At 39.2% G+C, this 24887-nt stretch overlaps 2 protein-coding genes, 1 long non-coding RNA gene and 1 other non-coding gene across 4 annotated transcripts; 3 read left to right on the top strand and 1 right to left on the bottom strand.

The window, feature by feature from the left end:
- Positions 1-650: 650 nt before the first annotated feature.
- Positions 651-3273, top strand: LOC122969319. Its single transcript, XR_006398984.1, has 7 exons — positions 651-762; positions 937-1012; positions 1477-1601; positions 1789-1829; positions 2316-2359; positions 2822-2874; positions 2974-3273. It is a non-coding gene; the product is annotated as an uncharacterized LOC122969319 (long non-coding RNA).
- LOC122970592 lies at positions 1868-1936 on the top strand. The gene has a single exon (XR_006399272.1). It is a non-coding gene; the product is annotated as a small nucleolar RNA SNORD52 (small nucleolar RNA).
- Positions 3274-4109: 836 nt separating the features above from the next.
- Positions 4110-15028, top strand: c19h6orf47 (chromosome 19 C6orf47 homolog). The gene is made up of 3 exons (XM_044335453.1): positions 4110-4421; positions 4655-6112; positions 11350-15028. Exon 2 carries the CDS (start codon positions 5188-5190, stop codon positions 6103-6105), a length of 918 nt encoding a protein of 305 aa, XP_044191388.1. The 5' UTR covers positions 4110-4421; positions 4655-5187; the 3' UTR covers positions 6106-6112; positions 11350-15028.
- Positions 15029-16544: 1516 nt separating this feature from the next.
- ppp1r11 (protein phosphatase 1, regulatory (inhibitor) subunit 11) lies at positions 16545-24774 on the bottom strand. Its single transcript, XM_044335075.1, has 3 exons — positions 24479-24774; positions 21718-21826; positions 16545-20605 (listed from the first exon to the last, which is right to left on the bottom strand). Exons 1-3 carry the CDS (start codon positions 24554-24556, stop codon positions 20421-20423), a joined length of 372 nt encoding a protein of 123 aa, XP_044191010.1. The 5' UTR covers positions 24557-24774; the 3' UTR covers positions 16545-20420.
- Between the last annotated feature and the right edge of the window lie 113 nt (positions 24775-24887).

The following is a 24887-nucleotide window of genomic DNA, read 5'->3' as shown; positions in this document are numbered from 1 at the left end:
TTAACAATGGTTCAATCATCGCATGTACGCCACCTAGTGTTTGCTTGTGGTATAATAATTCAAATATTGATTATTAGTTGTCGTTTCTGCAAAATTATAACGGTAAACGTCTTGATTAGTTTTGAAGACTATATTATTAGGTTTATCCTGATTCAGAGTTGAGAGTTTGATACTATCCGGTAAGATGTGTCTTATGATACACAAAAATGCACAAACTATACTGTTCAAATGTTTAAACTCTATCAGGGTATGTCAACAGGCACAGTGAAGACACTTTTTATTTAAATTAAATTAAAATTAAATTTTAATTTCAAACTATTCACTAGTAACAGTCAAAAATAGATGTAGTTTTGTTGTTGTTGGCTCACAATTGGAAGAAATTTTCCAAATCGTTTATTTGTTAACTTACTCAAAGTAACCTCGTCTTAAGTGCCCTCAAAAGATGTGAAGAAATACGTACATGAAAATTACACGTTAAAGGCTTTGTTTTTAAAAGTATTGTTATACTTTCCCCTTCTTTAGATATACATTGTACAGTATTTATAACAGTTTGTTGTACCGTTCATGATTATGGTAGACGTCAGAAACAGGCAGTGTTTAGGGCACACTTAAAGCACGCGGTGCTGTGGAGGACCCTGGTATATAAGCCAAGGGCGGACTCCTGTTCCGTCTCTGACTTGCTGCTCTCTTTGCAGGAGGACGTGTCTGTCTACCTTCAGGCACTTATAACGAATTCTATTACCCCGTAGGCTATAATGGAAGGTAAGTTGAACGCACGTCGAGTTAATGGCTTGTGCAGGAGTCAGTGGGTGAAATGGGACGATTAGCAGCGTCTGCAGTAGTATTAACCTCAGCACGTGGTTTGGCTCTCAGACTGCGCTGTAATGGAGGAAAAAAAATTGCCTTCAACCTGTATGCTTTTTGTTCTCCCAACAGAGAGTGGAACGAGGCTCCTTGAGTCTGTAAAACCGAAGGAGCTCTTGGTGAAGCTTTTTGGAGACGGCTGAACAGAGTGAGTTACAACATAGAGCTGTGGGGAAACTAACTTAACAGTTTTTATTCAGATGCATTTTAAAATATGAATTTCTGGTATGGATGAACAATGCTACAATTTTTAAACACTACAATTTCTAACTATAGAAAAAGAAAGATCTATTTGTTAAAATGCATAGGAGCCAATTTTGGTCAGCCTGGATTAAAACAGATTGTATGACACAGATTGGGTACCAAAATGCCTTCATAAGTAATTTGAAATGTTAAATTGTACAAATTAAAAATCTTAACATTTAACCCCCTGTTATAGTGAGAAATGACCAACTACAGGACCTCAGGGTCCTTATTGGTAGCTTTGTACATCTGTGCAGTTTGGTTTTATATTGCATGTGTTTTTAAAAGTAAACTAACAATAAGTCATATTTATTTAAGCATATAATAACTTGGCTGTGTAATGGGAACAACCTACTTTTGTGTTTCAAGATCACACTGGAGATGGGCTCAGCCGCTACCTGAGGGGACACTGGGGAGGGGAGATGATATTCTCTGTGCACTGAGTGATGCTCTTACCTCAAGTGAGCAGTTGGAGCTGCAGCCATGACTGGATGGTGAGTGTTGGGTGATGGGATGCAGCTGAAATGTTGAAACCAGTATGCTACCATGATGATTCACTAGACTAGAGTCTCTGATAATACCATGAAGCTCTTTCACAGTGCACTGAGCATGCATATTACTGATTCTTAGTACAGGTTGTAAAGATGGAACTTCTTGTAACATTGTGTTTGTCCTCATTAGGTGTTAAAAGTGGGATGACTGAAGACACACTGCTCTTCTAAGTAAGTCTGGGACCTAAAAGCAGCTCTTCTGTCTTGTGTGGAATGATGATTTCATAGACTAGAGTCTCTGAACAAAGCATGAAGTTGTTTTCACAGTGCACTGACCACAGAGACCACACCAGTGCTCTTGTATGTCTTAACCCATTTAATGCAGATCATCTTCAGCTTGTATTGCTGACCTGCTTTATAAATTTCCCAGCCCTTAAGACAGCACTGTCTGTTTCACAATTAATGTGGTATGTAGATAGTTCAGATTTTATGCATTAAGATAATGAGCTATCGAACTGATTTCTAATGTACAATAGAAGGGAATGGCTTATTCCTTAAACTCAACCAGTCTTCATAAACTAGAAACCTCCCTCCAAAATGTCAAGTGTAACTATAGTAAATGGGCTAAAACATTCAAAAGTGTGTGTGGTTGCTTGAATTAAGTGTTTTGGGGGTTTTTTGGTCATGTGATATTAATGGTATCATTTTGTCTTATAGCTCCCCTGCACACTGACAGAAGCCAGCCTCAGTTTCACAGCTGTGTAAGTACCAACTCATCTGGATTTTGAGCTCTACTGAGATGGGATTCATTTTCAAGAGTTGGGTGTAATGGGACAGAACATTGGTGCAGTAATAAGATCCGTGGTTTAATAGATTCCCCACTGTGCCTCCAGGGTGCAGATGAATTTTGAAATCAAAGGTTGTCTGGACAGGACTGACTTATGAGATCATTAGTGTACCAAATGTATATATGTGACAAATGAATACTGGGCTGAAATCACCCAACCACCTCCTTAGAGGAATATATTCCATCCAAATGAGGATTAGAAAGGCTTTGGTCCTGTAGCTTTCTGTCTGAGTTTGGTCAATGATGATTCAGTTTTTCGGTTCGACTGATGTTCACTGAAGTTTACTCGCAGCGCACTGAGACACTCAGACTGTTAAAGTTTCTGTTGAAGAATTTGTAGAAGTTAAATATGACTGATGAACTCATTTTCTTTCAGGTGTGACTGCGGCAAGCCTAGCTGGATGACTGAGGATACGATGAATTGCCCAGGTTGGTATTGATGTGACAGGAAATGGGCTTGGCTGAGTTTCCTCACAGGACTTGTTAGACTGCATGATGTTAACCTGAAGATTCACTGTCTCTCCACAGGTGCTGCAACTTGAGTTGGGACTGCTGCAAGCTTCACCAAAGTTCTTAGATGGGTCAAGTGATCCAGGAAATGAAAGTATTTGTAACTTGGAGGCAGGATATTTTCCATCATTGTCATTCATTTCAATGTCAGCCTCTGAAAACGGGCTCTTTTAATATGTTGAAGTATCCTGTGCTTTCAAGAGTTGGTTTTCTGTAACTTTTTCTCCTTTTGGTTGTAAGCTTTCCCCACCTGTTAAAATGTCTAACCCTCATGCAAATGTATTTATGAAAAATACAAATAAATGGTTGGCAACACAAGGAGTGAGGTTTTTGTTGATAGCAGGTTTGATTACAATAAAATTAATCACAAGAAGCCCAGCTGGGAGGTGCTCTACATTATTGTGGATCTTTTACATTGTTACTGTAGGTGAACTGGACTTTGGGGTTGTCTAATGTGCTATAATGTTAAATGTAGTGGTAGAGGGTAACCTTAAAGTTTTAAGCTCAGTAAAGTGGAAGTGAAACTTCTGGCTAATTCATGTTACTTGCTGAACATGTAAACAAGGTTCATTGTCTTAGGTAAAGCTACCAAGATGTATAGAAAATGGATGAAACTGGCTCTACTTCAATCAGTTCTAATCCAAGTGGGCCTTTCTGTGTTATGACTTTTCAGTTTTATATTTAATCTAAATTTGAATGCAACATTTCCATTTGAAAGTATTTTACATTGTTCAACTTCAGTAAATGCTCAGAATACAGTTTATACCACTAATTAAAGGTACAGTATTTTATTATGGTAAACTTGTACTATGTGGCTAACGCTATCTGGAATGGGTTAGTCTACAGAAATAACATTTGACCTCTTGTTTACGCGAGTACAGTCACGAAAGGAAGCCAATCTGATATAAAATGACTCTTGTACACGTGTCTAGCTGCAATGAAATCATCTAGTAGCATGTTTCCAAGAGCTGAAGCATATGTAGGCCTATAGTTGAAGAGTACTGTGCTGTGTATATACGCACGCACAGGAGGCCTGTATTTTAGTAATGTCGCTGAGGTCAGTTAAAGACTACATATACCTGTGTAAGCTTGGAATAAGTTCAGCATAGTGAATTTTGTTGTTGCATAATAACTTGAATGTGATCAGAATATAACAGATACAAACGGTCAGCCATGGTTTTATTTTGAAGGTTGAAACCGAACCGGTAGTCCGTCGTCTTTGTTCTTGTTATTAGGTAAACGTTTCAGTAACCTGCTGGCGAACCTTTCTCTGCTGGCTAGCAGTGTCGCCAGCTGGCTGAGGTTGGAAGCTGACTTTAATTCGAATGTAAGGGATGAAATATCTTTGCGAGTTTTTAACCCGGCATCTCGAAGTTACAGAACCCGATCTGTGTCGAGTTAACATTCTCTGACGCCAACAAGGAGAGCTAGCAGACAAACTAACGTTAGCTAACGTTAACGTGAAGGTGAGCATTCAACGTTATATATTATCAGAGTAGTTACCGCACCTTAGAGACAAATGTCTTCCCTGGATTATAAAGTTAAATTGCCTATGTAGTGACAAACCCCAGGTTAGCTCTGACAACTAACTAACGTTAGACCTGTGTAACAGTGGCTAACTCTTGCTGATGTTGACGTGGAATTGGAAAGAAGATTTAATGCTTGAACTAATTGTTAATGTATTTCCTTTTGTTTACAGGTACGAAGAGTTAAGCAGTGTGATTCGAGAAACACTGAAAAAAGTTTAAAAAGTTTGTCTAGCAACAACGTTAACTAGCTGACGTCATTAAGCTGAAACCTTGCCTTTGGTCAACTCTCTTCATTTAGTTAGCAAGTGCTAACTTCTGAACGAGGCAACCTAATGTTGAGTTATTGAAAGCAACATTGGTAGCTCCAAATGTTGCCAAGCTAATTCAAAGACATGTAGACCAGAGACGTGCGTTATCAATGCTGTCGTTTCATTTAGGAAACTGTGAGTAATGTAAAAGGGGGGGTCACCCCTAGGTTCTGTTGAACTGCTGTAACACACCCACAGGTGTGTCTATGGCTTTAGGACGTCATTTTGCCCTGGCCTGAATCCTTGTGAACAAGTATTACAACTTAAGTGAACTTGCAGTACATACATGCTTTTCCAGTAAGCTCACAGGGCTTCCCAGCTATCAAAAGTCAGAGGAGCAGAGAACCAAGTGTCTTCTGATCTTAATTCAACTGCAACAAGCCTGGTGAGAAACCATGACAGCTGTGGTAGGCAAAGCATGGGGGTGGGTGCGCTCCTGGGGCAGCAGTCAGTCAGAGAATACCACTGCAGTGATAGCCCAGGGCCAGAAGCATAGCGGCAGCGGTGGGGGCGTCAGAGGGTGGACCTCTTGGATCTGGGGAGGGTGGAAACGTAAAAGTGACCAAAGCAGTCCGGTAGAGGAGTACTGGGAGGCACAGGAGAAGCTTCAGCCCATGGAAATTGATGGTCTTGGTGCAGGGAAACAGGAGAGAGAGGCAAACGCAGAACAAATTTCTAAATGGTGGAATAAATATCTTCCAACTACCTACCTTTCCTGGCCAGGAAAAACAGAGCCAAGCGGACCAAGACGAAGGAAACATGATGGTCAGAGTGGAGATGTGTGGGATCGTGATATTGACGGGGACTTTTCAGACTATGGAACGCCTCCTCCATCACCTACACCTCCTTCTCAGCTAACGTCTCCTTTTCGACTCTTTGCGGAAAGCTGGAAGGTGGAAATTCTACCAGAGCACTATGACATCTGCTTCAACTTCCTGCGCCACTTGTTTGACCTGTTTGTAGTGGGCTTCCTGTGGACTGTGTCCCCTCCCACCAAGCTGATCTTGGAGGTTTTGGGGGTCCAGGGAGCACTGAGGCTGTGGTTACATGGCATGGCCATGTTTTTCGTCTCCACAGTGGGAATGGCAGGATTACTCTGGTTGATCCAGGAGTATCTCCCTCAGTTTGCTTTGATCTATGGCATTGTGCAGGCATTGGTGATCTCTGTCAGTGTGAAACAGAGTGTGATCCTCGGAATGGCGGAAGAAAAAGAAGAAAAGAAAGAGGAGGACAGGGAGTCATGTGAAGTGAAAGACAGTAAGGAACATAAAGAGAAACTTGTGACTGCGAAGGACAAGATGAAGACAAGTTAAACTTTAGGTAAGCCCTTCATTCCCATAATTTTATGTTACATTCTGGTGCCTGATAAAAGTAACCAAAGTCAGATGTTTTTCTCTGACAGGTTGTATTCATGTTTTGTTTCTATGATGGCTGAATTGAAAATACACTCCCAAATAAAAAAAACCTAAGAACATTACCTCACTATGAAAAACTGCAGAACAAAAGGAGCTGAAGCTGTAGCGTTGTCACTGTGGGTCAGTTAGGCTTTAATCAAGGACTGAATCAGGGCTGCAACTAACAATTCTTTTCAATATTGATTCATCTTTGGATTAATGGCATAGTCCATAAAATAACAGAAGGTAGTTATAAATGTCCATCACATTTTCCCAGAGTCCATGAGGATGTCTTCAGATTGCTTCTTCTGTCAAATCAACAGTCCAAAACCAAAGATATTCAGTTTACAATGATAGAAAACAAGAGAAAGCCAAAAAATAATTGGAGAATTATTTGGCCATTTTTGATTGAAAATGACTTCAATGATTAATCGATGAATTTACTGTCAATCAACTGATCGAATACTCGTTGTAGCTCTAGTCTATATCTATGTCTTCACTTTTGTTGAGGCAAGCTGAAAGTATGCATGATTCAAACCTCAAATCTCCAGGATGCATAATGAAGCTGGATGAGCCCTGCAGACCCTTCATCATGCACATCATAGCTCTGCATCTATAGTTGCCCAAATATATAAATCAACATTTGAAATATCTGTGTTTGTCTTCAAAATCCCAGTACTTTCTTGATTGTGTGAGGGCTTTTCCTCCATAAGAGATTTGATGTAAATTAGAGGTAGATGGTTAAATCATATGTCAGCTGATGAGTAACAAAAAATGGCAGTACAGAAATGCCACACTGGGTTTGAGGAAATTTAGAAACTGTCACCATTAGATAGTATGTCTACCAGAGAGCACTGCCAAATTTATTTTTTATTTTTCAACTGTAAAATGTATAGATAAATGTGTTTATCTTGGTTGCAGTTCTTTCAAAAAACAACAAAAAAAGAGATTACTATCAGTTGATATGTCATCAGATTGATATGCATATTAGCCTCAGAAACCCGATATTGATTGGGCTAAACAGAAATATAATTACATTTTAGATTTTATTTTATATAGATTTTTAGCTGTATATCAATCTATCTGGTGGATTCTGTAAGTCTTTGTGGACTATTGGACATAAGGGCAATGCAGCTAAATAAAGTACTGGTATTTAAGTTGAGTGTGCTAATCTATACCTCTGCTTCACTACATTGCAGACATTGTACTCTTCACTCTAGAGCTACAATGATTAGCCTGAGTCATTCTTCAAGAGAAAAATGTCCAAATTCTCTGGTTCCAGCTTCTCAAATGTGAATATTTTCTGGTTTCTGTGATAGTAAACTGGATAGCGCTTAGTTGTGGACAGTAGGTTGGGACAAACCAAGACATTTGAGGATGTCATCTTGGGCTTTGGGTAACAGTGATTTTATAAACCAAACACCTACTCATTTAATTAAGAAGATAATTGACAGATTAATCAATAATCAAAGTAATGGTTAGTTGCAGCTCTGATTTACTCCAGCATATTCATCTGACAGCTACACTTACAAGTTACTTTGCAGATTCAGATTTCATGGTCAAAACATATGATTGACTTATATAATACGATTCAACTACCCAACACGATATAATTATATAAAAGCTCTGTCTCAACCAGTTACAGCAGAACAATGCCATCTTTGCCCTGTACACAGCACACAGCGGCACTTTGTCGGCCAGTTAGGTTTACTGAAGAGCTTTTCCACTTCATGTCGAATTTTGTTAGTGAAGGATTCACAATGGCATTTGCATTTAGTGGTTAACTTTGATTTGATTTGATTTGATTTATGCATATAGAAGAGGATGAATCCAAGGGATAACTTGTAAAGTGAGAACACTTGATTCCAACATGGTCCCTGATGTCAAAAAAACAGTACAGACGTCAACACATAACATCCATAGAATCTTCTAAAACAATAAATAAAAAAATTCAAAGACAACCTTAATATAAAAACAACAGACATGAAACTTCAATCCCTGTCCTAGTATCTTCCTTTTTAGTCACAATCAATACATCCTAAAAGCATTTCACAAACAAAAACAATAAAAGAACACAATATACACACAGGACCAGAGGGGTATTCCATAAAGGGAAAGCCTGGCTTATTTTGGAAAGCCTGGCTAATTTAAGTGAGAGTTCCATTCCATTACTGTAGCTTATATGATTCCCTGCTCAGTAACCATGGCAACTTATACCGCAGAACTAGCCTGCTCCGTGGCAGGCTAACTGTCAAGCTTAATTTAGCTGTGAGTCAAAGAATGTCCAACGGGCGGAAACAGAATCCCAAAAGACGGTTCCATCGAGTGTCTTTTCTCGCTTGGATCACTTGTCTGTGTTCGGAACCATAAGATGGAAGAGCTGTGAGGGACCTTTACAAGGGTTACAGTGATCAACCGCTTATATGGATCAAAAAGCTTTGGACAGAATCATTCCTATACAAAATTTATGCTGTTTAAATAATTTGCCTACACTAATCAAATAGCCTGCTTAAAGTGTTCATTTTTGGTCTTTTCATACACAACAACATATGGGAAAAAGTAAAAAAGTAAATGTGAAACTATGATAATTCTTTTCCCATGATACATGTATGATATGTAGGCTATTTAGTGGCTGCAGCACCATTATCGCCCCCTTGAGGCTGGTGTTGTGTGCACATTGAAATCATGACGGAGACAGAAGATCATTTTCTCTCAATGACCTCACCTTCTACATGAGTTCTGGAGGTACCTTTAGTAGATGATGAATGATGTTATTTTGCATAACCTGCATCTTGTTTCTTAGTTTTGTTGTCAAGCCACTGTACCATGCAGGACAGGCGTAATGGAAATGGCACTGTATCGGTGTTGTTAGAAAGAGTTGTAATGCAATGTCAAACTGCCTCGTTCTGCAACACAGGGACATGAGTTTACAGGTACTTTTGTATAGTATTTTCATAGAAATAAATTCACCTCAGAGTGACTGATCCAGAGTAATGCCAAGGTATGTGACTCAAGTCAGCGATATGATTTCATTGCCATTGCATGTAACCTTTATCTTGTTTGACTTCTGCAGCCTACACTTAGTGCCAAACAGAATTGACTCACTTTTGCCCAGGTACATTGATAACTCCCTTACATTTTCTTACTCTGCTAAGAGTGACCTTAAAATAGTGGATATCTTTCCCAGCCACAAGTAAACTTTGGCTTAAAGGGATAGTTGACATGTGTAATTGGGTGGGCTATTGCAATGTAGGGATTATAAAGATAGCAGACTGTGTTAGGTGGACATTCTAGTAGAACTTGTGGGTTTGCTGCATGTCAAGACACTTTGAGGAAGGCGTGGTGATGCATTAAGTCCATATTTAGGTTTATAACATCCACTTGGGGATCATGTGATATGATAAAGTGGCTTAACGTGTGGTTATTTAAGTTTGTGTAGCTAATTCGGACAATGTAAGAAGAACAGGTCAAATATGAACTGCTCTCCCAGCTGGCAAACACACACACTCACACACACAGTAAGGCTATTTTAAAGCTATTTTGGTGGTGTAACCATAGAAAAAGAAGTGTGACATTGTCTGAGTGGTGTGAAACCAGCTGGGACAGAGAGGAGAAGGGTTCCTCTGGGAGACGCACATAATTTAGTTTATTAGCTTCAGGCCTCTGATCTCCCACTGCTTCCTTCTTTCACACACAAGTGTCCACTATGTTGAAACTATCATTTGACAGATATGACAGATAATGGAGTGTTTTTGTTGAATTAATCATTATTATAAAATACTTAACCCATGAACATTCCATTCATATGTGTGGATGGGTACTAGCTTTGATATGACTTTTTCATCATCACTAGTCTTTAGAGCTGCAACTAACTAATTATTTTCGTTATCAACGAATCTGCTGATTATTTTCTGGATCAATCATTTAGTCACTTAGACATCAGAAAACTGAAAAATGTCCACCACAATATCTTTATAGACCACAAGGTGACATAATACTACTATACTTCTTTTTATTTGTTTTGTTTTTGGACTGAGATGCATACTGGGTACTGGAGGACATTTTACAACTGAAAAACAAAAACACTTGTCAGTGTTACATGATGACACTGTCTCTAAATGACTTCAGTCCCAATTTGCCATTTCTGTACTGTAATTTGTACTGGAAAGAATTGAGATATTGGCAGATATATACACAGATTTTCAGTTTTGATAATATTGTACTCAGCAAGAGATTTGGGAACATAATGACATTGGTTTTCCAAAGTCTGACAGGTCACGAAACAGGAGCAGTCAGACGATCAGACAAGTTGGAATCAAACCACAGTTTATCGAGATTATCTAAACCATTTTATTTGGAAGTGAAAGTGAGCATGTCTGAAATGTTGCTTACAGTATATCGTACTTACTGGTTGAGCAGGAAGTGCATGTGTAAGCTGATTGATGTTTACAACGGACACTTAACAATTCGCTTTTGTTTTCTCTCCTGAATATTTGTCTGACTTAGAGGTTTGTTTCCAACCTGTCTGATCTGTCACATTTTATTTCATAAAATTGTAGTTGGTCCACATCCATTATAAAAGCTTGCAGGGAAACTTTGGTAGTTTACAGAGGTAGACAGGTAGTTTAAATGGTGAATGGACTGCATTTATCTATCGCTTTTCTAGTCTACCAACCACTGAAAGCACTTTACAACACATGCCAACATTCACCCATTCACATACACATTCATACACTGATGGCAGACGCTGCCATGCAAGGTGCCAACCTGCTCATCAGGAGCGATATAACACTTTTTATTCAAAGAACTTTTACATATGTTTGTAGTGCTCACTCAGCCATTCACACACACCGATGGTGCGCAGCCATCAAGAGCAATTTGGGGTTCGGTATCTTGCCCAAAGACACTTTGATATGCAGACTGAAGGAACCACCAAACCACCGACCCTCTGATTGGTGGGCGACCCGCTCTACCTCCTGAGCCACAGCTGCCCCACAGCTTAAATCTTCAAAAGTAAAAAATGTTTTGGTGAATACTTCTGAGAGGAGAGTAGGTATAGTTGAGTATTGACTGAAGCAAGTGAAGGCCAGCATTAGTACACACTGGTCAGAGTACTGTGTTTTCCACATCAACTGATTACTACGCATGTTGTCTCTTCCACAGGTGGTGTAATGTTGCTGTCTGTTCAGGAGTCCAGCTGCACCGGACCTCTCCAGGTGATGACATCACAGCAGCAGGACCACATAGACACTGTTTTACTACACCACTCTCTTCTGCAGTGTGACTTTAGAATTGTATTGCACATTCATTACAAACTCCTATAAGTTGTACTTATGTCACTTTATGTTCAACCCTATTCATCTGCATTATATGCACGTCTTTTCTCACTTGACCTTAATGTTGTCACCAGAATGTTGACAGTGATAGCCGGACAAAGTTCAGTATGGAAAGTAAACTACAGTAATAATATGATCGGGGTAAGAAATAATAGGGACCCGAACATTCAGGAAATGCCTGTTAAGTCAAAAAGAGAGAACTCATTGCATTTGATCCTGTTTACATGTTTTTTTTTCCTCATGATTCACCATGAGACAGTCACCTGGTTTGTGACCAGGTGATAGCCTTTGGTGCTTTTCCTCGAAGAAAAACAGAATAAATTTGGCTCAAATAACCAAACAAGAAGAAGGGGAAAAGAAATGCAAAATGACAAACCACTGCATCAAATCAACTAAATAACCAGTGTAATTAAAAGAAAACATTGTAGGAGATTAAAAGAAGCATTGTTAGAGAACAGATAGGCTTGCAGTGAGTATTCAGCAAGGGCACATAGGTTCAGACAAACCTTAGTGCTACAAATTCCATCACGGTGCACCTGAAAGTCAGGTCAAAAGTGTAAGAAATGCTCTCTGAAGAAACAAAATTCTTAGTAGGCATTCAGACCAAAAACAGCCTTTGAATAGCGTTCATGTTACAAAGGAATCCATCAGGACTGTGCATCTTCATGTATGTCAGCATGTCGTCGGATAACGTCACGTTGCAGCAAATGTTGCCTCGCTCAACTTTTTTTTGTGGGACGACCCTGTGTGATTTTGACGGAGCCCTTGTGTCGGGGCCCCTGCTGTGCACTTGGACTGTCCCTGTTCAAATGAATGAGAGGACTGCAGAGAGTCAGAATGCAGACTTACTGTGATCATGATACCACAGTAAACACGGAAATGTCAGAATAACCACTGTGCTTTATTAGAGCAAACTGCTCCCACATTAATGAGTACAGTAATGGTTTAGATGTTGCCTCTGGAAGTGAGTCCAGTGACAACAGATCAAGAATTAGACTCTGAAGTATATACTGTATTTAGTGAATTTTGGAATCATAAGTTCTATCTACGTGAAGTGCAATTCTACCTAAAGGCTAAAGTAGGTCTGTCTGTAGGGGCGCTTTTGTCATTTAATTCAACTGAAGCTTCTATGTTGGACGAAGTCAAGCATGCGTTTCCTGTTTCTGTGTTCTTGAATGTGTCCATCATGTAGGCCATGTTCAACTTTGACCTGTTAATTAGAAATGCACCGATTGCAATTTTCTTGGCTGATTCTGTTTTCCGATTTTTTTACAAGTCTGACCTGCCGATTCTGATTTTCTTTCTTTATAAGAATTTAATAAGAAAGAAAGATTTTCTTTCTTTATAAAAACTATAATTGACAGCATCCACAAACATTTTTGTAACTTAAATGGAATATTGAAGTTCAACTTTATGTTCATTAACTATTTAAATAACCTCTTTTAAAATGGTTCATGTTCACCACAGTGATGGTTTTTTTAAGTGTCTGATTAAGTTAGTTCCAAATGTTTTCAAGGTTGTTCCTCCGCGGCTTATTCTGGACTTAAAGGTATACAAATTGCGAACTTGTGTCTTCACTCATGCTGAAGAACTGACCAACGACACACTGTGTGTGTGTGTGGCTGTACTGTGTGTGCGCTGTGTGTGCAACGTGCATGCAACGTGCATGTCGTGTGTGTTGTCTGTGCCGCAGCAGCTGTGTGTGCAACGTGAACCATAGTGCAGCTATGTGCAGAAAATATGATGGGCAAAAAAATCGGATATATGAGACTGATCAGGGCCGGTCACTGGTCATGGCTGAAAACCGGCTGTTTTTGATCGGTGGCCAATCAATCGGTGCATTTCTACTGTTAATTCACACAGTAGACCACTAGAAACTCTGACGCACTGTGTTTGGAAACAGAAGCGGTTATTCCAGCAGTGTGTCATCACCTAGTTTTGTACAATATTAGAAACCGCAATATCGTTCATACACTGTCTGCAGTCTGTGATTGCTCTGCTTATATCACCCACATCAAACCTGTGACATCACATTCCTCCCCAGGGCGGAGAGGTGGGAGGAGGGTCGAACAACCAGCAACCAACACTGCTGATGTATAAATTAAGACATCTGTCAATCAAGCACACACACACACTACAAAATATGCTGTTATATAAGCCATAACTCTCGTTAACCCAGCAGCAAATCTCAAATTGAACCTGTGTATTTCAGGGTTTTTTTTTCTGGAAGCACCAACTATTATCCATTAAAGGAACTGGAGTGTAGGACAGTGGCTTCAGCAGTGATGGTTGCTGCTTGTTCTCAACTATGACTCATCAAACTGTCATCATTTGTGCTGGTGAAACAGTTTTGTACTTTATATATTTTCACATATGGAACTAAAATGACAGCCCTGTGTGACCTGTGGAACGGAAGAGGCTTTCCTGAAACCTCACTACATTAAGATTCTTCAAATATGAACATGACAGTATCATTGTTGCTTGTCTTAGGAACTGTCTTGTTTTGATATTTTCAAGCATTGACACATAATACCAGCAGCACATTTTGATGTTTTTTCTGTACAAACTTGTTTTTTTTGCCTTATATCATTTTCTGTGCCATGATAATACTTTTTATTGTTAATGTAGGCCACTCTCTTTCTCCACAAGGACTTATTTTTATGGAATTCTCCTTCACCTTTTAGATCCAAAGGCACAAATTAGAAGACCAAACATGTTGTTTGGTTTTTAGTGTGCAGTAGCCTGTTTTGCACTCTACACTTTCATTGTATTTAACCACGTTTGACTTGCATCAGACATATTCTCTAAAAAAAAATATGGACTTTTAGTTTGCTTACCTGTGTCACAACCTGTAAGATACGGAAGTCAGAGGTTGACCATATTAAAATGAAATCACTTGAAATGTAATTTTCCATTTGTGTGCACCTGATGTATGACAACATTAGAATTAACAAGAGAATGAATTCTGGCAGTAATTATTCATTTTCAGACATGGAAGTTGTAGTTTGAAGTTGTAGTTTTTTGTCTACACAAATGAGAAAATGTCAATTTGATTATATGATTTCATTTTATTACTGGCAGCCAAACAATGTTTCAACTATCTTGGGCTTTTTTTTGTTTTGCACCAGATTTCTATTAACAATCCCAAGAAAGTGACGCAATATCTACAAGTCTTCATTGCCTTTTATTCATTGTTTGCCTATATGGAGCTTTTATGGCAGTACTATTGACACTGATAATCCCATATAAGGGAGCTATTTTTATATGAGCAGCCTAACAAGTGCTGGATCACTGTTGCTACACACACACTCCTATCCTGCTTCCTTAAATAAGGAGGACAGAGGTCACAGATACCTGATATGTAATCAAAACTTGGAAGGAGTAAAGGAAAAAAGTATCTGCTGTGACCTTTTTCTGTACATCTCATTTATGGCCACCTTAAACCCAACACTACGCTGAGGTTGAAACGCCCCCACTGGCTCAATAAAATGGATGCTCTTTTATTAGATTGTCTGCTGTCTTGGTTTTGATTTCCTGCATATTTGCCAGTTCTCATGTTATTTGTGGAGGGAGACCTGTGGAAACACTTAGTGTGGAATGACTCCAGTCAGATAGATATCACAGTGGGCTGTGTTTCCGTTCTGTAAGGGAGTGAGTGGTCTGAGAATAATAGAAAAGAAACTATAAATACATATCAAGAATCACTGAAGTATTATAATAGAATCACTTGGCTTACAGCTTAACCTAATTGGCAAATATGTATCTCCAAGTAATACAAGCCAAATAATTATTAGTTGATTTTGGTTGACTTATTATTAGTCAAATGAAATACAGTTTCAAAGAAAAGTCTCTCACATTGTGAATGACCTCCACTAAACATTACAGTTACTGAAACAATCTGCTCAGACAGTATTAGCAGCATGTTGCAACAAGGTAATTAATCTAGCACATGGTCATAAATGGTGGCTAAGCAAACAAGTTTACATTTAACAAGTGGATTTTTAAGAATCAAGGCTAATTATTAGTTACGTCATTCACACACACTATTAGGCAGGAGGTTACGGCTGCACACGGTTCAGCTGAAGTAACTGAAGTAGTGGAGCAGTGTCTGATTGGCTCTGGCCTAATTACCAATTAAATGACAGGTTCACAATTTTTCAAGTCTGTCTTTAAACAACAGTCAGGTGTCCATATGAACAGTGAAAGAGGTTTTCCTCACTGAAATCATTCCTCCTGTTTATACTGGATATTAAAAGATCCTTCAAATGTGCTTTCAATGTAAGTGATGGGGGGACAAAATCCACAGTGTGTCCACATAGTCATTTTGTGCAAAAACGACTTTAAAAGTTGAAGCTTATATGAGTCTTCAGCAGTCTGAGTTAGTCACATCAAGTGGATATCTGACACATTTACAGTCTTTTAGCATCAAATTCCTTTTTTGTGTTTCCTCAGACAGTGTTTCCCTGTTGAGCTGTGGTGAAAGTATAGTAACAAAAGAGACTTCAGCACTAAAAAGACTGTAACGTTGAAAGATATCTACTTGATTTGACTCATTTGGACGCTGAAGCTTCATATTAGCTTCAGATAAACTACTAAATACACTTTTGGCTTGTGGATTTTGTCCTCTATCACTTCCATTGTAATTGCATTATGAAGGGATCTTCTAATGGTCAGTATGAACAGGAGGAATGATTACAGCAAGAAGAACATGTTTCAATGGTCATTTGGGCTCCTGTTTTAAGACAGACTTGGAAAAATTGTGAACCCACTCTTTAACACATTTTTACAGAGCCTGAGAGACATGGCGACAAAAGTAACTACTTCATGCTAGGCTCTGTGCATTTTGAGTGGAGGGGGACTTTAAATATATATACTACAAATAAAGTAAAGTGAAATAAAGTGAAAAAATAAAGAGGTTTTGGTCACCGGGGACCTGCCAGCTCCAGGCTTTCAGTGCATCGACTGTTTGCTTGCAGGCCAAGACTTGGCATTCACTAACTAGTGTCAGTAATATACAACACACACAGTTCAAAACTTTAATTCACATTAAATCTGCTCTCATTATGCTTAATAGTATATACAGAAAGGTGCATTACCAGTACAAGAACAATGTACATATGTAACAATGTAAATGTGTGTTGACAGTACACAGAATGGTGGCATAACTGAACTGTAAATTAAGTGTAATCCACAGTACTGTCACATATCAAACATGAAACTGTTGAGGAGGATGATGATGGTGGTTGAGCCTGTTTCAGGTGAGTTTTGGTCATAGCTGAGACATGAGTACAAAGCCTGGGCCAGCAGTCATGCACCTTCACCTTCTTCTATCCTGTACGCAACATTAGCTCTGATCCAGTTACACATGTACAGCCTGGTCAGGAATGGACCTCTAATCATAAAATCGACTCACCTCACAGCAAGAAAACATGTCAGTCACTCTGCAGAGCACAGCAGGAAAAGCACAAACACCCATTGTCTTTGAATAGAGTTCGCAGTGGAACTGTAGATTTTTTTTTTTTTTTGTTACGACTGACATGCAGCTGAATTAATGATAACCTTTGGGTGCTTCATCCAGTGAGTTCAGTGAATGTGTGCATGAACTGAAATAAACTTTTCTTATTTTGTCTGTTTCTTATTGTCAATTCAACCATCGTATACCCCTCACTTCACTCATTTACACCCTCTGCCTCTAAAACCAGTTATTCTGATGCATCATCTCTAGAATTGTCCACAGTGGAAACAATTGATTTATCTAAAAACAAAATCAATCAAGCAAATGAAAACCAGAAGAGGATTTAGAGGTTAAAAATAAAAACTCTCATTCTGTTAAATGAGGTTTCTTCAAATCTAATGCTGTCTGAAAAATTTAAGAACAAATGCGCAGTGATTTTAAATTAATCATTACAGCAAACTGAAAATTGGGAGCTATGCAAAAATAATCAAAGGTTTAAGAACAAAAGCTTTGGGGTGAGGGAAAGAGAGCTGAACTGGCAGCCTTTGAACAGAATCAGGAGTCTCTGACCCAGAACCCCATTCTTCATATGTAGTTCAACTAGTCCAGGTTTACATGATGTTAGCTAGATTAAATGATCTTATTAGTTTTCATCAGTTTTCCCTTTTGCTCGTAGCAGTAACTATTTCATTTCCAATTCATCTGCAGGTCATTTTCTGGATTTATTCATATATCATTTGGTCCATAACATGTCAGTAGTGGTATAAAACAGTAAAGCAGCAAATGGTCACATTTGACAAGCTGGATATATATTTATCCAATAATCAACACAAAAACAGTGAAAAATGCAGGTCAAATTTTCCCACAGCCAGAGGTGATTAACTGACCAATTGTTTTAGTAGTCCAAACTGAATTGGCAATTCTTTTTTCATATTTGTATTTTTTAAACAAGTTTAGGTATTTATTGTGAAATAAATCATGATAATTGCACTGACAAATCTTGATATTTCAATATTCTTTGTGTTCTCTTCTAAAAACTACAATGATTCTCCGTTGGAGCCTGTAAGGAGATTTGTATTTGAAAAGGAGTTCATGTAAAGTTGATCTTTAACAGCCATGATCCAGTGAACAGTAAATAACCCTGAACTTTTTGTGGGTTTGAGCTTATAGACATTTTGATCTAGCTGTGAAAAACTGAAGAATCCAGACTGGTGTCACATCAACAGCTAAATGAAGAACAACTGCATGTATGAAGAACAGGGCCCGAGGCTGTAGACTTTATATATGCAATACTGATTACTGAACACATTATACTGATGCTGCCTAACAGCATGTGTAGTAATGATGGAATTACACTCTGTGCAATATGATCCCGCAGCAATCATCACAAAGGTTGACGTTAGCTTTAAACCTGCTCTACAAATCAGACAGAGCAGATACTCTGCAGCCAGATCAATGTCCAGTCTTCAGTTCTTACACACACTGGTTTGTAATTGCAATGTTACTACACACACTGTGGTCAACTGCATGCCAAGTATTAGCGATTTAGAATTAAGACTGGCAAATAAATAAAAAAATAAAAACATCGATGTATTATATACAATTATGTCAAAAGCATAATAGACAGCTGGACAGCATTTTATGGCCTTTCCATCTCCATCTCTTCAAAGCTCCTCATATACAACGCTGTAATGCTGCGCTCCACTCACACGCCATGAGACTGCATATTCAGCAGGAACTACAAACATGGAGTCTGAGCAGCTTCCTCAGCTAGCATCATTATGTTTTAACCACTTACACTTAACAAATCACACACACTTAACATTCCTGCTGCTGACCATTCTCCAAAGCGTACTTCACTGCTTTAGTGTTTTTAATAAGCAGCCACTGGTTTGCATTAATTGACTACAGTATGAAAATCACACTTTCAGAGACCTAAAGCATCTAAAACACCACCACATGCTTCATGGAAACAGTCAGCAGTAACATATATATATGACTTGTGGTAAAAAAAGGATGAAACATGGCCGAGTCCTTTAACAGCACTGCATGACCCTCAATCTGTATGTTGAAGGGTTAAAACACTCACAGCTGCTGTCACTTCCTGTTAAGTAGGTTAGCTGGCACAATGTGGAGCATGATCTTAACTGTTGAGAGGAGAGAAGGATTTTCAATTACGCTAATTTAATAATCCATTCTGCTCGGGTTTTTTTTTTTCTCTGACATGGTGACATCAATAGGCAGCAGACCCGTGTAGAATCTGTTTTTTTTGACACGTTTTAGCTCATTTATTACAAATCACATATTCTCCACACCGGTGCTGCTGATGTTCCCTCCAGCCAGCCATTGCTTGCTTGCTTGGCTTATTATTATTGTTGTTGTCAAAGCTGTGTCATCGTGTTGTTGGTGACGCAAATGTAAGTTCGCACTGAAGAAACTGAATAAAAAATTAATCAGCATAGATTTTGATAATTAACTGTGCAGGTCATCAAGTAAAACAGCTAATATACTGGCATATGTGTGTGAACTGAATATCAAACACCTCACACAACTTGTGACAAGCATTTTCACTTTTTTTTTTTTTTTTTTTTCAAAAATTACATAGCCTGACTGAAATTGCATTTTTGGTGCCAATTTATATATATATTTAGTTAAGATTGTCAGTGCTCTGAACACTGAATGTGCTTCTAAACAGTCATTTCTTGTTATTTATTGGTTGACATATAGACAGATACTGATATATCTGCAGTAACCTGGTATGACCTGTTATGGAAATAATCCTTAGTTGAAGCCCTGATTGTATTACCACACAACTCTGACAACAATAGAAGCAAACAGGATTTTCACAGTGATGGATTCCCAAAAATCTAACCAGCTGGTTGATTTTGATAACATGGTGAAGGGAATGAAAACCAACGGCTGCCTGCAAGGAAAGAAAACATAAAAAAAAATCCTACAGCATGCTTTGGGAAAACAGTCATCAGTGATGTGTGTGATTTGTAGTAAAGGGGCTAAAAGATGCAAAAAACACTGGTATGGCCCTTTAAATTCTCTTCTCAGCACTGCATGACCCTCGTTTTTTCATAGCTCCTGTGTGATTAAGAGCTACAGAATGAACTTCTACTTGCTGTTATTTTATGTTTGGTAGTTGGCACAATATACAGCATGCTCTTAGCTGTTGAAAGGGGAGCAGGATGTCCAATTAGGCTAATTCAATAATCCATGTTGCTCTGTGTTTTGTGCAGAGGCTGTAATCCTACTCCAGCAGCTGGGAGCTTGTGTGTGTGTGTGTGTGTGGAACGCAGCATCAGGTCTGTCTGTACCTCAGTGATGGAACTAAACTAAAAAACAGAGTGCAGGTTTGTACTGTATCACTGTCGTGGTGAGAAACCCCTCACACACCCCCACCCCTCCCCCTTAAACAATCAGCCTGCAGTGCTCCTTTAGTGGGCATGTGACCCGCCAGAGTTTGGGGGCACTGTGGTCCCCCCGCCCCCCCTCTGTCCATGATCTCTCCTGCCGTGACCCAGGATACAGTGAGCGCTGCCACACCCTTCGTCATCGTCTTCTCCCTCGCTTTCGGAGGATGACTCTCCGAACTGCCGGGGCTTCTCATAAATACAGCAGCCTGAAACACAACGTGCTGGGTTAGTTAGTGTCTGTCGGCGGTGGATGTCTTCGCCGACTCCTCGCTCGCAGTTTTGAAAAAATCAAAAAACACATCTTCTCACGTTTGCTCAGAAGTAGTAACTAAAAGGGAGCCTGTGATAAAAATAGCTTCTCAGCGGCTGTTTGATTTTTATAAAATCACACTGTGCAGCAAGAGGATGAAAAGACTTAGATGTGAAGCGGGAAGATTATTTACATGTTGATGTGCAGCGTTATGTGTGTGCCTGCAGGAATATGGAAGAACATCAGGGCTGTATTTTACAGGTCTGTCATTTCATAGGAAAAGAAATCATAGTTTGGTTTGGTTATTCTCTGTATATGTAAAATTGTACAATGTCTTTATACAAATGTTACATTTCTGCATCTTCAGCTGACCTGCGGTGCTCTAATTAAGACTCTCTTTATTAGAATTATCATTTTGAAGTGTCCCAATGGAACTCTGTCCCTGTTTTCTGTATAATTAGTACCAAATGACATCATTCTTTTCAGGATAACTTTTTGGGAAATTTTAAAGGACTTATTCAAAAATTACAGACCCATAAAATAATATTACAAAGTTATACTTATTTGCATTCTAATATTAAATATTAATAAAATTCTGAGGAGATAAGTCAGCTAAAAGAATTTTGAGATTATGACAACTTTTTCATGTGGTCTCATTCTTCTTCCAAACAACATCTACAGAAATAAGTCTGCTGTTATTCTAGATTTTTCTTATTGTCATCAGATCCTTGTACACTTGTAGAAAGCACTGGCACTGTGTTGTTGTTGGTTTTTATAGTGTATTCCTAGACTCCATAGTTTAACATCAGTGGTTGGTAGACGTGTTTCACACTGAGATTGGGGACAAGTTTCACTCACAACTGTCATCTTTCTTCTGAGTGAGCCCAAAGTCACACAGTGTGTAAGGGCCTTTATTGGTAGGGATAAAAAATCAGATACCTATCAGATCAGGTTCAAACGACAGCATGTGAAATTCAATAATCAGACATTTGTTGAAAGAGAAGCAGACACTATCTGCATTAACTGGCAGAGAAAAACATCTCAGTGTGTGCTGAGAGAGCAACTCACACTTTGAAGACCTCCTCCCCAGGTGCTCGTTGTCAACTGTGTCACTGGACCACTCCACCTTCTTCTCAGTCTTCCTCTTCCTCAGCTTGATTGTCAGGCTGCGTCCCTCCTGTAACATTGTCAGGTCTGTTGTGAGATGCTGGGCATCGAATGTAAAGCGCTGTCCCCTACCAGCGAGAAGGTCCTGCTCATGACTGAGGAGCTTCAAATTCTCCCCTAGAAGTCATACATGTCAGGAACTACAAACTCTCCCGTCTGAGCAAATGAACAGGACAGTGAACAGACACAGTTTAACTTCACTTACATTGCAAAGTGTGGACTTAAGTTGTAAATGTCAAATTATTTGGAGGTAACATTTATATCAAGTCATTCATTTATCATCTTGAACATGGGGTGCTCAGCTGCATGCAGCACAGTCTCATGCACACCCTGAATGACAGGCAACACAGACAGGGCCGGTAAAAATAGTCCACTGGCCCACTGGGATTTGTCCCAGTATGCCAGTACAACACTAGCCGTAACCTACTGTTGCAGCTGCAAAAACGGTGGATAAATTGTTTTGAGTGTCACACACACAACCCCCGACGAAATGACTCATTCCACTAACAGAATTTGATCCATTCGGTCTGATGACATTTGGAAAGTCTAGAAGAGCTGCACGATTAACGGCCAAATGGCCAGCGTGGGAATGTTGCCCCCGACATGAGATTTAAAAACTCTGTATTCTGTGAAATAAAGAGAGGTTGATCTGGTGGTGATAGGCCTCCTCAGCTGCTGTCATCAATAATAAATATCTTCATCCTGGTGAGTTTATATCATTTTAAAGTTACACAGCATGTAGATATCTATGTGTATAAACAATAACATGAATGCTGTATTTTTGCCTTTAGATGACATTATTCTGAGTGTGGATGGAGCAGCTAAACTGTTAGCATAGCTCTGATCCATCTGAACTCCATTCAGAAAACAAGCCTTTTAAAAGTTGTTCGTCTTGTGGACAGACCTGACAAAGCATGAATTCAACTTTTTACAAATTGGCATCATGATGTAGTTATTTCTGCATCCTTTTGATCTGTTTAATCTAGAGTTCATACTGGCTGAGCTTCAGTAACATCACCATGTTAGTTGAGGACTAGTCGGTGCTGCCGTTGTTCACTGGCTGTTTGGGGCGAATAAACACAAATCATCCTTTGGTCAAACTCGTGCAAGTAACGCAAGGCCCTTGGTGTGTTTGTTGCACCACCCATGGGCACCACTATGTTTTCTTGGGCAGCCATGTTTCTGCAGGGTTCACGCTCAACAGTTGCCATGGTTGCTGGCACACCCCGCCACGGAGGGCAGGACAGCCACTCAAACCGACCGTTCTGAACGGAGCTGTTCAGACAGGATGAGAAGGCTGCTGTGGTGCTTGATCCTTGTGGTATTTTCACCAAAACATGTCAGATACATTTTTTCAAGACCGGGGAACTGTGTTAACTTGTGGAAAAGGGAGACAATATATGGCCCCTTTAAAAAAAACAGCCCCTGATCAATAGTAGATGGACACATCTGATCAGCAGCTGTATTATACAGTAATATAGTGTATTTGATGCGTGGTTGAATATAATTACTGCTTTGTTTTACTGTCCTCCAGGCTCATTTCTGCACATAGCTTGGGTGTGACTGTGTTAAATGCTAATGATGTTCTTGTTGCTGCATTGCCTGGCAGGAGTTTTTCACATCAGTACCCAACAAGACCCAAGTACCTGAACCTGCTACAGACACAGTGAGGCGTCCCCTCTAGAGGAGTTTCTCTTAGTGTATCATTACATGAGAACATTCTGTCCATTCCAAGACACACGGCTACTGTAACGCCATCTGCACTTAGCTAACCTCCACAAACAGGCACTGTCACTTTTAAGGAGCTTAACTAGCGTTAATACATCACACCCCGTCAAACTCAGAAGCCACGTTATAAATTTCAAGCTGATATCATCCCCAGTCAAAAAGTCCTATGTGATTTTCATTTTTTTCCAATAGAATCCTTCAGGACTCCCATACATTTCTAAAAATCCTAGAGGAATTCTGTAAGACAAAGTTTTGGTTCTTTTGGGATTTTCTCTATCCTATTGGAAATCTGATTTTTTCTATTGGTTCCAATAAAATCCCTTAAGATTCATATAAATTTCTAAACATCCCATAAGACTTTTTGTCCCTTTTTTAAAAAAAATGTTAAGTTCTTGTAGAATTTTCACATTCCTGTCGGGAATCTGTTTTTTTTTTTTTTTTCTATTGGATCTTACATATATTTTAAACGTCTTACAAGACTTACTCATTTTTGCAAGAATTAACAATAGGACTCTTATTATTTATTTAAAATCTAACTTTGATTAAAACCACACTTGATTCCAGTGATCAGAATTAAAGATTTGAACGGACTGTAACGTTAAGTCCATCATCTTTGACCGGATGCATGTGGTGGTTGTAAATAACTGTGAACCAAATTTAAGGGATTTTCCTTGAAACTTTGGAATATAGTCCATGTCTTTGATTTGGAATGTTAAGGATTAAGCTCTGCCAATCACCATCATACTGTTTAAAAATTCAGTACAGGTTTGGTGGATAATTATTACAATTTAATGTTCACAATAAAATTACCAGGCTTATAGACAGCGTTCATAAGCAGCGCGGCCTTCATTTGACTGGAAACAGCTAACTGTTACAATATCGCTGCATAGAAAAACAGTCCAAACATGTTGGCTGGCAGCTCTGCGTGGTTTACCTGCTGGGGCGGCGGTGGGGTGCTCGTCTCAACAGTCTCCGTTATCGTCTCACTTGACGTCCCGGGAACCTCCGCCATCCCTGCAGCTGCCTTGCTAACGCTAACGTTAGCTAGCTTTTAAGATGTAATAGAAGCTGAGTCAACCGTCAGTGAAAGACAGTGTCTGCAATATAGCGTTATATTATCAACAATAACCGACTTCGGCTTTTTAAATCACAAACTGAATGAAAATTGAAGGCGGTAGGCCTGAGTAACGAGATGTGTTGAGCACTCTGGTGAGATGTGTCCAACACAAAGTCAAGCAACGATATGAGTCAACCAGACACAAAACGGAAGTGTAATGTTTTCACATCAAAACTAATACCAGCTGTATGAATCATGGTGTCGCACAAACTAAAAAGATGAGTTT

Source organism: Thunnus albacares, chromosome 19, assembly GCF_914725855.1.
Source record: "Thunnus albacares chromosome 19, fThuAlb1.1, whole genome shotgun sequence".
Lineage (NCBI taxonomy): Eukaryota > Metazoa > Chordata > Actinopteri > Scombriformes > Scombridae > Thunnus > Thunnus albacares.
The sequence above is the reverse complement of the archived record's forward strand: the minus strand, read 5'-3'. Positions and strand labels throughout refer to the sequence as shown.

Coding starts and splice junctions, on each gene's coding strand:
- c19h6orf47 (XM_044335453.1), top strand. CDS start 5,188: ATGACAGCTGTGGTAGGCAAAGCATGGGGGTGGGTGCGCTCCTGGGGC.
- ppp1r11 (XM_044335075.1), bottom strand. CDS start 24,556: ATGGCGGAGGTTCCCGGGACGTCAAGTGAGACGATAACGGAGACTGTT. Junction 21,827..24,478: donor CCCCACCGCCGCCCCAGCAG/GTAAACCACGCA, acceptor ACAATGTTACAG/GAGGGACGCAGCCTGACAAT. Junction 20,606..21,717: donor GGGGAGGAGGTCTTCAAAGT/GTGAGTTGCTCT, acceptor GTTGTGTTTCAG/GCTGCTGTATTTATGAGAAG.